Raw genomic sequence first — 10,809 nt, forward strand, 5'->3', positions numbered from 1 at the left:
GTCCTCTTAAACACCATCTTTTAAACATCTTTTGTATATCAATCTTTTGAAAACCTATCATATGTCATTTACGAAAAATTTTAAAAATACTATTCACCTTCCATCTAATGTTTTTCTGTATTTTTAGACAATTGTATCATATTGTGATAAAATATAATGGTAAATCCCTAACTCAAACATAGGAGAAAGATTGTCAAAAATCCAAATGGAGAAAAAAATATGAGAAACAATTATCTACTTCTTAAAAAAAAAAATTCGACTAAATACTCTTTCACATAAAAGGAGAATTTATTATAATTTTAAAAATGAACATTTGTTAATCATTATGTCATTACTATTATTATATAAAAAGTGACTTCACTGGTAAATTAAAAATAAAAGAAAATATCCCCAAAATAGTCAGTAATCCAAGTTTTGTTTTCTATTCAGCGGAATTTTTAAGCTACGCGGCTTTCGCAATTGGGCCTATATAGATGTAGGCCCATCAATTTTTTTCATCCAAAAACTATCTTTTCGTTTCTTCTCATCACCCGCTAACTTATCACCAAAAAAACGAAAGAAAGAAAGAAAAACCCTTGCTTCTTCTCCGATCATCAGTCCCCTCCTCCTCCTTCTTCCATCTCCCGTTCAACAGAGAGGGGGTTCGTAACTTCGAATATTCCTATTTCTGCGATAATTAGGGTTTGTGTGCACTAAGCAAAGAAGATTCTCGAACCTGACCATGCTTTTCTTCTTCTTTTTTTCACAGAGCGACTCGCGAAATCACGTCATGTCGTGATATTTCACGATTCCGCCAAACGAAGATCCTGCTCACTCGTGATCTAACTCGTGGATAGGTAGCACAATCGCCAAGGCGTAACATTCTTCGATTCAGATCGCGGTTGTTACTACCTTGCTTCCAACGATGTTTGGTTCGAACCGTAAGTATTGCCTCCTCTGCGTAAATTTGTAATGTTTTTACGTGCTTGGTGTTAGGATAATTGTGTTCTTTTGCGAGTGTTGTGGTTGCTTTTGAGAATGATTGTTTTATAGTTTATTGGTGTTGTTATTATTATTACTGCTCTTTGCTGTATTTCTTGATTGGTTGTAAGTGTGCGTGAAGGGTGGGGGATGGTATTTGTTTGCTTATTGATTACTTTCGCAAACCGTTAATAATTTGGAGTTGTTCTTTCGACAGCTTTTGGGCAGTCTTCGTCGAGCCCTTTCGGCTCTCAATCAGTTTTTGGACAGACCAATTCAAGTACAAATCCATTTGCCCCTAAGCCGTTTGGTAGTACGAGTCCATTTGGTTCGCAAACTGGAAGTGCCATGTTCGGAGGTACTTCAACTGGGGTATTTGGTGCGGCACAACAGTCTTCTCCGTTTGCTTCCAATACAGCTTTTGGGGCTTCATCGTCACCTGCTTTCGGTAGTTCCGTGCCTGCTTTCGGGTCTTCTTCAACTCCTGCTTTTGGTAGCTCATCATCGTCATTTGGTGGTATGAGTGATGGAATTCTTTTTTCATTTTGTTTACGGGTTGTTTTTGTTGTTTGTTCATTAGATTGTCTTCATTTCTTTCTTTCTGAAAGCTGAAAATTACATCAAATTTTTTCACCAGGTTGTTCATTGAATTTCTGAGTTCTTTAGTATCATTTAGCTTGCTGTCTTCATTTTTTTTAACAATGTTATGGGGACAGTTTTGTAGTTCAATCTGAGAATTGATTCTCTTGGTTTATAGGATCATCCGTTTTTGGTCAGAAACCTGCTTTTGGAGGTTTTGGATCTACTCCCACTCAAACAAGTCCATTTGGTGCCACACAACAATCACAACCGGCTTTCGGAAGCAGCATATTTGGTTCCTCAACACCTTTTGGAGGATCATCTCAGCCTGCATTTGGTGCTACAAGCACTCCTGCATTTGGTGCTACAAGCACCCCTGCATTTGGTGCTTCAAGCACTCCAGCATTTGGTGCTTCAAGCACTCCTGCATTTGGTGCTTCAAGCACTCCAGCATTTGGTGCAACTAGCACCCCTGCTTTTGGTGCTACAAGCAGCCCTGCATTCGGTGCAACTAGCACCCCTGCATTTGGTTCCACCTCTAGCCCAACTTTTGGTAGCACAGGGAGTGCATTTGGGGTGTCAAGTGCTCCCGTATTTGGTGGTGGAGGAGCCTTTGGGGCTTCAAGTAACCCTATGTTTGGTTCATCAAGCACATCTGCATTTGGTAGTTCAAGCACTCCATTTGGGGCCTCTAGTACTCCTGCTTTTGGGGCCTCTAGTACGCCTGCATTTAGTTTTGGATCCACTCAGGCTTTTGGTCAGTCTTCTTCAGCATTTGGTAGCAGCAGTCCATTTGGTAGTACAGCCTCACCCTTTGGAGGTCAGAGTTCAGCATTTGGTGAGTTCAAGAACCATTATAATTTTGACTGTTATATTTCTATTTCAAAGATATTAGGCACTATAGTATCTTGTGCAAATATAGTTCAAAGTAATCTTCAAATATTTTCTTGCAGGATCTCAAACTCCATCATCGACCTTTGGAAATACTGGTATGGGACAGCCAGGTTTTGGAGGTCAGCAACGGGGTGGAAGTAGAGTAGCTAGTTACACAGCAACAACTGAAGCAGATAGTGGTACCTCTGGTCAGACTGCAAAATTGGAATCCATATCTGCCATGCCTGTTTACAAAGACAAAAGTCACGAGGAACTAAGATGGGAGGACTATCAATTGGGAGACAAAGGTTTATTTTATATTTTTTAACAATTATAAACACTTTTATAATTCTTCTGTCTTTCATTGCAGATGATGATTTTGACTTAATGCATTATGTAATTTAGGTGGACCACTTCCCTCTGGTCAGTCTACTGGTTTGGCGGGCTTCAGTACGTCCACAACACAGACAAATGCCTTTTCTCCTTCACCAGTGTTTGGTCAATCATCGGCTAATCCTTTTTCTTCCACAACACCTAATTCTAATCCGTTTGCGCCAAAGAGTTCCCCCTTTTCTTCTGGATTTGGAACTTCTGCCGCTCCTGCCTTCAGTTCATCAGCTTTTGGTTCTTCGACCTCAGCAGCAGCACCCTCTATTTTTGGCTCATCCCCATCTCCATTTGGAGCTAACTCTTCTTCAGCTCCCAGCTTTGGGCAATCTCCATCCCTGTTTAATACCGCTCCTGCTCAGACCTCTTCACCATTTGGCTCAAGTATTTTTGGCAATACACAGTCATCCCCATTATTTAGTTCTGCAGCCCCTCCAATTTCACAGACAGGTTCTGCTTTTGGACAGAATACCTCCCCCTTTGGGCAGACTACACCTTTTAGTCAATCAAGCTTGTTTAATTCACCTTCTTCTGGTCTTGTTGGAAGTATTTTCTCGTCAAGTGCATCACTCACTTCTAATAATCTGTCCGGTTTTGGTCAAACAGCGGTACGTGATTTCGTTTGCATTTGATCATCAATAATGTTTTTGCATACAATGTTTTTATTTAAAATCACTGTTTATGAGCAAAGATAAATTGGGGTCATATTTGAGCTTTATACTTTACAAATTTACTGAACATTATTCTAATCCAGTTATACAAGTATTTTATTAGTATTTCTGTAAATATTGTATATAAATAACGAGTAGTAGTACAAGAGCAACAATGAAGCTATATCCATAGGGCAGGATTTCCGTATGTGAAATGCCAAATGCTCAAGTGTGTACTGCATTTTGAATTTCTAATACTTTTGTTGTTTGACTTTCATACCCGCAGCCATCCATTTCAACACCTTTTCAACCTGCACAACCTGCGCAGTCGAGCGGTGCTTTTGGCTTTAGCAACTTTGGCCAGACACAACCTGGTCAGTTCGTTATATTATCTTATGTTTATACTACTGTTTGTTGTTTCATGCAATGATTGAAGGACTAATGTTTTGAATGACTGTTTTATTAGTGGGTGCAAGCAGCTTCGGTGGCACTCCAGGCCTATTTGGTCAGAATAATTTTGGACTTGCGTAAGTTATAATTAGTTTAAGTCTTGCATTTAGTTTTAGTTGCTTTTACCCTTTGAAGGTGACCAACGGGCTGTGTCTTTTGAGTTTTGAAATATAAAGCATCCAGAAAATTAATATCACACAATCATTGATGTGTCATGGATTCATGGAATTATTGAATATGCAAGATATATGACCTAAATATCCCGACATGAATTTAAGAAAAAATACTTTGCATAAATCATTCTCCATTTCATTTTATTTGTCCATTCAAGAATTTCTTGCACGTATTAAGAAAACAACAAATTAGTTAGTGAATAGGAAATTCTTACTAAAATGTCGCTACATTCTTCTCTATTTCATTCTTTTGTGATTGTTGCACAATTAATTGACTATAATTGCATCTTTCTATAAGCTCACCCAACGCTACATGTTTTATGAATACATAAAACACTAAAAACCTGTTTGGTGGTCAGGATATAATAAGATAACTATTTTATCCGGTTGTGATATAATAAGATAATAATTTTATCCTGTTGTGATCAATTGTTTGGCGCATCAACAGGATTTCCTGATCTTATTCTCTATTTTATCTTATTAGTATAGAGCATTATTTATCTTTAGGGGGAAGTTGAGTTAGAAAGTAAGAAGATAGGATATTTGCCCTTCCTCTTATTTTCACTCCACTCAACCTTCGTTACAACCAATATCATCATAATTATCTTTAGTAATAAAATAATTTAGATGAGTGTTAGTATTTGTTAAGGATAATATTGGACTAAAGCTGTAATTATGTTGAAAGAAGGAAATGACTGTCAGTTTGAAAAATTATCAAAACTGTAAAGGACACAATGAAATGGAGGGAGTAGGATGATCAAAAGCAATTGCGAACTATTGCGCATACTGGTATGTTGCAGCACAACACCATTCCAGTTTTGTAAGGGTTATAAATTGTTCATGGTCATTTTGGCTGGAGAAACATTTAACAATTGTGTAGAAGTGGCAATTTGTGGGCTTAATAGCTGCTTTCTGTTGTTTGCGCTTGCACTAGACAGCCTCTGCTACCTGTGCCTTCACTAGACAGACTGGGCATCTTGTGTCCTGTCAGTGGCCAACCTCTGTTCTGTAACTTCTTACTTGTGTGAGAGAGGTGGAGGTGGTTACTGATGGTAGAAAGGACCTAGTTTTGCTTTTTTTTTTTTGAGTGGGTGACAGCTAATGATAGAATGGAGCTACTTTTTTCTTTGGTGAGAGGGGTGGATGACTGAGAAGCATAGTCTTAGGGTTTTTGGGTGAGAAGGTTGTTAGGTCTGGACCCCAAATCAAGCTACTCCCGCCCCAAACAGTCATGCAACTGAGAAGAACATTTTTACTGTTTTATCAATAGTGTTTTATACTATTATAATCTATAGTATTATAGAAAATATATAAATTTATTATATATTAGAGACAACTATATCACATTAATATTGATTCTACATAAATATACACAACCAGCAGCATATAAATTTGAAAATTATAGTAATTAAATAGAATTTTAAGCTAATTGATAATACTCTAATTGATAATCAATTGGCGAATATGAAAAAGTTGGTTATTTAATTTAATTGCAATAAATTTCTGTATTTTGAAATGATTTTCCCATAATACCCTTAATAGTATTGGGACTGACTATTATAATTTTTCCATTTAATTACTTTCACCTAAATAATTAATCATAGAGCGAGAATAGTGACAAATAGTGACAACATATGAATAGACTATTATCTCTAAATCTTTGTGAGAGAAATGGACAGTTGACATTATTTATTATTTATAAACAAGTAATTAAGGGTATTTTGGTAAAAAGATAATTAATGAAAGAGAAAGTGGAACACAGTTTTTCGAAGAGAGACTATAAAATGTCAAAGCAATGTCTTTAATTAGGTTGGAGGAAGTAATAAGAAGTAAGAACATTAAATATTATAAATTATATATTTGAAAACAAAATAGAATAGCGGCCATTGTACAATCTGCTATCTTGCCATAGCATTTTTTGGGGGCTGGCTGCCGCTATTATAAATTCTTCCCTTAATCATCAACTTATATTCCCTCCGTCTTGGTCATGCTCCAAGAAGTTGCATATTTACGTGATTTTGTGTTAGAATGTCTTGTAAAGCACCATTAGTCCTGTTGAAATGTAATGTTCTTTATTATTATTAATGTTTATGCAGGGGAACTCTCTGTTAGGTTCTTTTAGGAGCTTCTTGACCTTTGGTATTATGAACTATTGTCCCCTATAAATATAGTAGTATGTTGTATCAGAAAAGTAAGTAGTAAAAATAAAACAGTCTTAGTTTTTCTCAAATCTTTAAGTTGTTATTTGAGCCATACATTTGGGTTTTCATTTTCTATTGTTGCCACTGTCGTCCGTTGCTGCTGTCTGCCGCCACTGACACTGCCATCCGTCGCTGCTTTTTCTCTGGCAAAGTCAAGGTTAGGCGTGCCTCGAGAAGCACGACTCATCCTTGGTGGTTACCACCACATCTACCTCCACACGCACCATCATGCGCCACCTTTCTCTAGCCATCCTCGGGTGCGTTTTCCTCACTTTGTGCCGGAATCTCATCGTGTCACTATTGCTCTTGTCATTGTAGTCTCCTGAGTGTGTTGTGGTCCCTGTTTTTCTTTATTGTTAGTCGTGGCTCATATCTAGGGTTTTAACTCTTAAGCCAAGTTTTCCTTCGTCAGTTTTTCTTTGGAATGACTTCTAGTTTTGGAACACTCTCTCTATCTGCTACTCCTACCATTACTTTTGCAAAACGTAACTAGAAAAGCTATTTATTTTGGTCTTCTTCCGTGGAGTTATGGTTTCTTGGTCTAGGATACCATAATCATCTTGAACAAGATGTTTCTACTGTACCCAATGAAGAAAAATCTTAGTGGCAGAAGCTTGATCTTCAATTATGCGTTGTCTTATGGCAATCTGTCTAGTAAGAGGTCTTTGAAATTTTGAGACCTTACAAGACATGCTCGTCTTTTTGGAAAAAGGCACAAGATATATTTGCTAATGAGGTGCAACATCTCTTTGATGCAACTCAGAGTAACTTCTCTCAAACAAGCCAATCATGATATGGTCACTCACATAGGAAAGACCTATGCTATAGTAGAAGAGTTAAATAACTTCTTTGTGGTTGATTCATTAGAAGATATCAACAAAAAACTTGATAAGTTTTATATGGTCCTAATTCTAAGAAGTCTACACTTAGATTTTGATCATGTTTGTGATATGTAAAAGGGAACCCAGGACAAGGATTATTGTATGAGAATAAGGGAAGCACTTGGGTTGAAGGATATTGTGATGTAGATAGGGCTGGTTGTCCAATTGATCGAAGATTTATCATAGGATATTGTGTTTTACTTAGAGGGAACCTTGTATCTTGGAAAAGTAAGAAATAAAGTGTCGTTGCTTGATCTAGTGCTGAAGCTAAATATCGATCTATGAATAAAGTGTCCAATTGATCGAAGATTTATCATAGGATATTGTGTTTTACTTAGAGGGAACCTTGTATCTTGGAAAAGTAAGAAATAAAGTGTCGTTGCTTGATCTAGTGCTGAAGCTAAATATCGATCTATGATTCTAACTTCATGTGAACTTGTGTGGATTAGACAACTCCTTCAAGAGTTGAAATTTTGTGAAAATGAGCAGATGAAGTTGTATCATGACAACCAAACAGTCCTTCACATTGCCTCCAATCCAGTGTTTCATGAGAAAACAAAATACATAGAAATTGATTGGCATTTTATTAGAGAGAAGTTTGTCCAAAGATCTTGTTATTGAGTTTCTCAACTCTAATGAATAACTTGAAAACATTCTGACCAAATCTCAAAGGGGTCCTAGAATTCAATTTGTATGATGTATATGTTTCAGCATGAGGGGGAATATTGAAATGTAATGTTATTATTAATAATGTTTATGTAGGGGAACTTTCTATTAGGTTCTTTTAGGAGCTTCCTGACCTTTGGTATTCTGAACTACTATCCCCTATTACTACAGTAGTATGTTGTATCAGGAAAGTAAGTAGTAAAAATAAAACAGTTTTAGCTTTTCTCAACTCTTTAAGTAGTCCTATTTTAGTCAAGTATTGGCTCTATATAAATCGGTCACTATAGATTCAAGGACACAAATGGAAAGATAGAGTTGCCTGTAACTTTAATCCTCCTGAAATTCTGGGAGCAGTATTTCCCAACTATCAGTTACTAAATAAAATGGAGGATACTCTTTGTATAAGTATCTAGGATTATCGTGTGTGTATTGTTATTGGAGCCTATTTGTTGTAATATGAAATGTCTTTTGAATGTTTGTGGATATTGTAGTTGCTGTTCTCATCAGTTTTTGTTTTTATTTTTGGCAGGTCTTCTACCCAGAGTTCTGTAGTTGTACAAGCAGTTCCGAATACAAATCCATTTGGAACACTTCCTGCAATGCCTCAGATGTCAATTGGTCGAGTTGGAACCACTCCTTCAATTCAATATGGAATCTCTAGCATGCCTGTAATTGAACTTTCTTGGTTTTAACTTTTGATTTTATGCTAATTTATGGCTATAATTATTGAATTTTTTGACCATCCAAACTGCTGTCAACAATTGAGTTTTAATGAAAGGTAACGAGTTCAATGTCACCTCATTTCAGGCACTAGACAAGCCTGCTCCTGTTAGAATATCATCTTTATTAACATCTCGACATCTCTCACAAAGACGAATAAGGCTTCCTGTCAGGAAATATCATTCTAAGAATGATGGTCCTAGGGTTAGTATTTTTAGCTGGTTTTTTTTTTTTTTTTCATTCAATCTAGGTTTCTAGTGAGATAGTCTTTAATGGAGAGTTGAATATGTTATGTCTTAACTTCTCTACTCTCTTTCAGGTTCCATTCTTTAGTGATGATGAGGATACTACAACGACACCCAAGGCTGATGCTCTGTTCATTCCTAGGGAAAATCCAAGGGCGTTGATCATTAGTCCCATGGAGCAGTGGCCGGCAAAGGCTTCTGAGAAGGCGTTAACTTTTAAGGATAGATCCATACCCAGGAATGAGAACGGTAATATCCTTTTTATAGTTTGTATTTAGTGTTTTATCTTTCTCTTAATTGAGTTGTAGGAGTAGTGAGTTTTCGTTCAGTATGTTGATTATAATGTTTTCCAACAAAAGCTTTGTGTACCAGTCTTCACTATGATGGGATAGAGTATTCAATTTTGTTTTTGAAAACCCTCTGGATGAGTAGTGTCTAAATACTACAACTGTAGTTAGAGTAATAAATTACTTTATAAGCATGCAAAGCATCATTATCATATATATATATATATATATATATATATATATATATATATATAAATGTACTGACAAAGTGCCCATGTTTTTTTTTTTTCAAATGCCATTTTCAGGGAATATCTCTAAAGAGGCAAGTGTAACACCTCCTGATAGAACCAGCTCACAAGACAAAGATAGTACGTGGTCCTTATGAATTTCCAGTATTTAATGTATTTATATAATATAGCTGTTGTCCCATTTTTGTGCTCTTTAATTTCTGTGCCATAATTTCTGTAAATGATTGCAGAGATTGGTGTAGAAAACGGTGTTGTGAAGGAGCAAGGTCAGCATACAGCGACAAAGCCAACATCCAACGGGAGCAATGAAGATCATTCTTCACAAAAGGCAGACATGTACAAGACACTGAGTGGTCACAGAGCTGGCGAGGCTGCCATTGTGTATGAGCACGGGGCTGACGTTGAGGCACTAATGCCAAAACTTCGGCGATCTGATTACTATACACTGCCTAGGATACATGAACTGGCGGCCAAGGAAAGAGCCGAACCAGGATTCTGCAGTCATGTGAAGGATTTCGTGGTTGGAAGGCAAGGGTATGGCAGCATCAGATTCTTGGGTGAAACGGATGTACGAGGGCTTGATTTGGAGTCCCTGATTCAGTTTAACAACAGGGAGGTGATTGTATACATGGATGATTCTAAGAAACCTCCTGTTGGACAAGGTCTGAATAAGCCTGCTGAGGTCACACTACTCAACATCAAATGCTTCGACAAAAAAACTGGACATCAGTATACAGAAGGACCAAAGATTGAGAAATACAAGGAGATGCTCAAGAGAAAGGCTGAGGACCAAGGTGCTGAATTTGTATCATATGATCCTACTAAAGGAGAGTGGAAGATAAGGGTTAACCATTTCAGCGTCTACAAGCTGCTCGATGATGTAAACAGTTGGATAAATCATGAAGATGACAACTAATGGTTGGTTCAATACATTTGATAGTTTCAGAACCTTAGTTCTGCTTTGAAATGTATTTTTCTATTCCTGTAAATTGTCACTGTGTTGTGGTTAGATGGATATAGCTTGGGGCATCATTGTTCATTTGTTTCGTATCTTGTTTTGGGGATATTTTATACATCTTACGGTTGGTTGGGGATGTTCAAATGTGGGTTTTCCAGCATCATTTTTTTCGCACTTCAATTTTGATTCCCATACATGTTATGGTTATTTTCAACTTCTGTTTGTTTTTATAATCATGGTGGAATTTGACTTGACAATTTTCATCTCGTTTGCCAAGTATTTACTTTTTTTTGTATCATTTAAGATAGCGGAAAAAAAAGTGTTTTGCTAAATCCGACATTCCTCAAATATTTATAGAAAAAGCTGATTTTATATTGGAACATTTGATTTATTCAATAAATTTGATTAAAGTAAGTGAGAGTTTAAATGATGTATTTAATATTTGAGTAGTATTGAATAAGAATGGTATAAAATTTCTGTGAGAATTCACTTTACTTCATATGGTAGGATAGACTTAAACCATAAATAAAC

The 10,809-nt window shown here is 36.6% G+C and overlaps 1 protein-coding gene across 1 annotated transcript; it reads left to right on the top strand.

The window, feature by feature from the left end:
- Positions 1 to 495: 495 nt before the first annotated feature.
- LOC106779552 (nuclear pore complex protein NUP98A) lies at positions 496 to 10,496 on the top strand. Its single transcript, XM_014667671.2, has 13 exons — positions 496 to 641; positions 749 to 920; positions 1,178 to 1,477; positions 1,718 to 2,377; positions 2,493 to 2,720; positions 2,818 to 3,407; positions 3,736 to 3,823; positions 3,916 to 3,976; positions 8,350 to 8,488; positions 8,628 to 8,744; positions 8,860 to 9,034; positions 9,378 to 9,440; positions 9,551 to 10,496. Exons 2-13 carry the CDS (start codon positions 905 to 907, stop codon positions 10,234 to 10,236), a joined length of 3,123 nt encoding a protein of 1,040 aa, XP_014523157.1. The 5' UTR covers positions 496 to 641; positions 749 to 904; the 3' UTR covers positions 10,237 to 10,496.
- The last annotated feature ends 313 nt before the right edge of the window (positions 10,497 to 10,809 follow it).

This window comes from Vigna radiata, unplaced genomic scaffold (assembly GCF_000741045.1).
Source record: "Vigna radiata var. radiata cultivar VC1973A unplaced genomic scaffold, Vradiata_ver6 scaffold_364, whole genome shotgun sequence".
Classification (NCBI taxonomy): Eukaryota; Viridiplantae; Streptophyta; class Magnoliopsida; order Fabales; family Fabaceae; genus Vigna; species Vigna radiata.

Coding starts and splice junctions, on each gene's coding strand:
- LOC106779552 (XM_014667671.2), top strand. Junction 1,478..1,717: donor CTCATCATCGTCATTTGGTG/GTATGAGTGATG, acceptor CTTGGTTTATAG/GATCATCCGTTTTTGGTCAG. Junction 3,408..3,735: donor CCGGTTTTGGTCAAACAGCG/GTACGTGATTTC, acceptor TCATACCCGCAG/CCATCCATTTCAACACCTTT.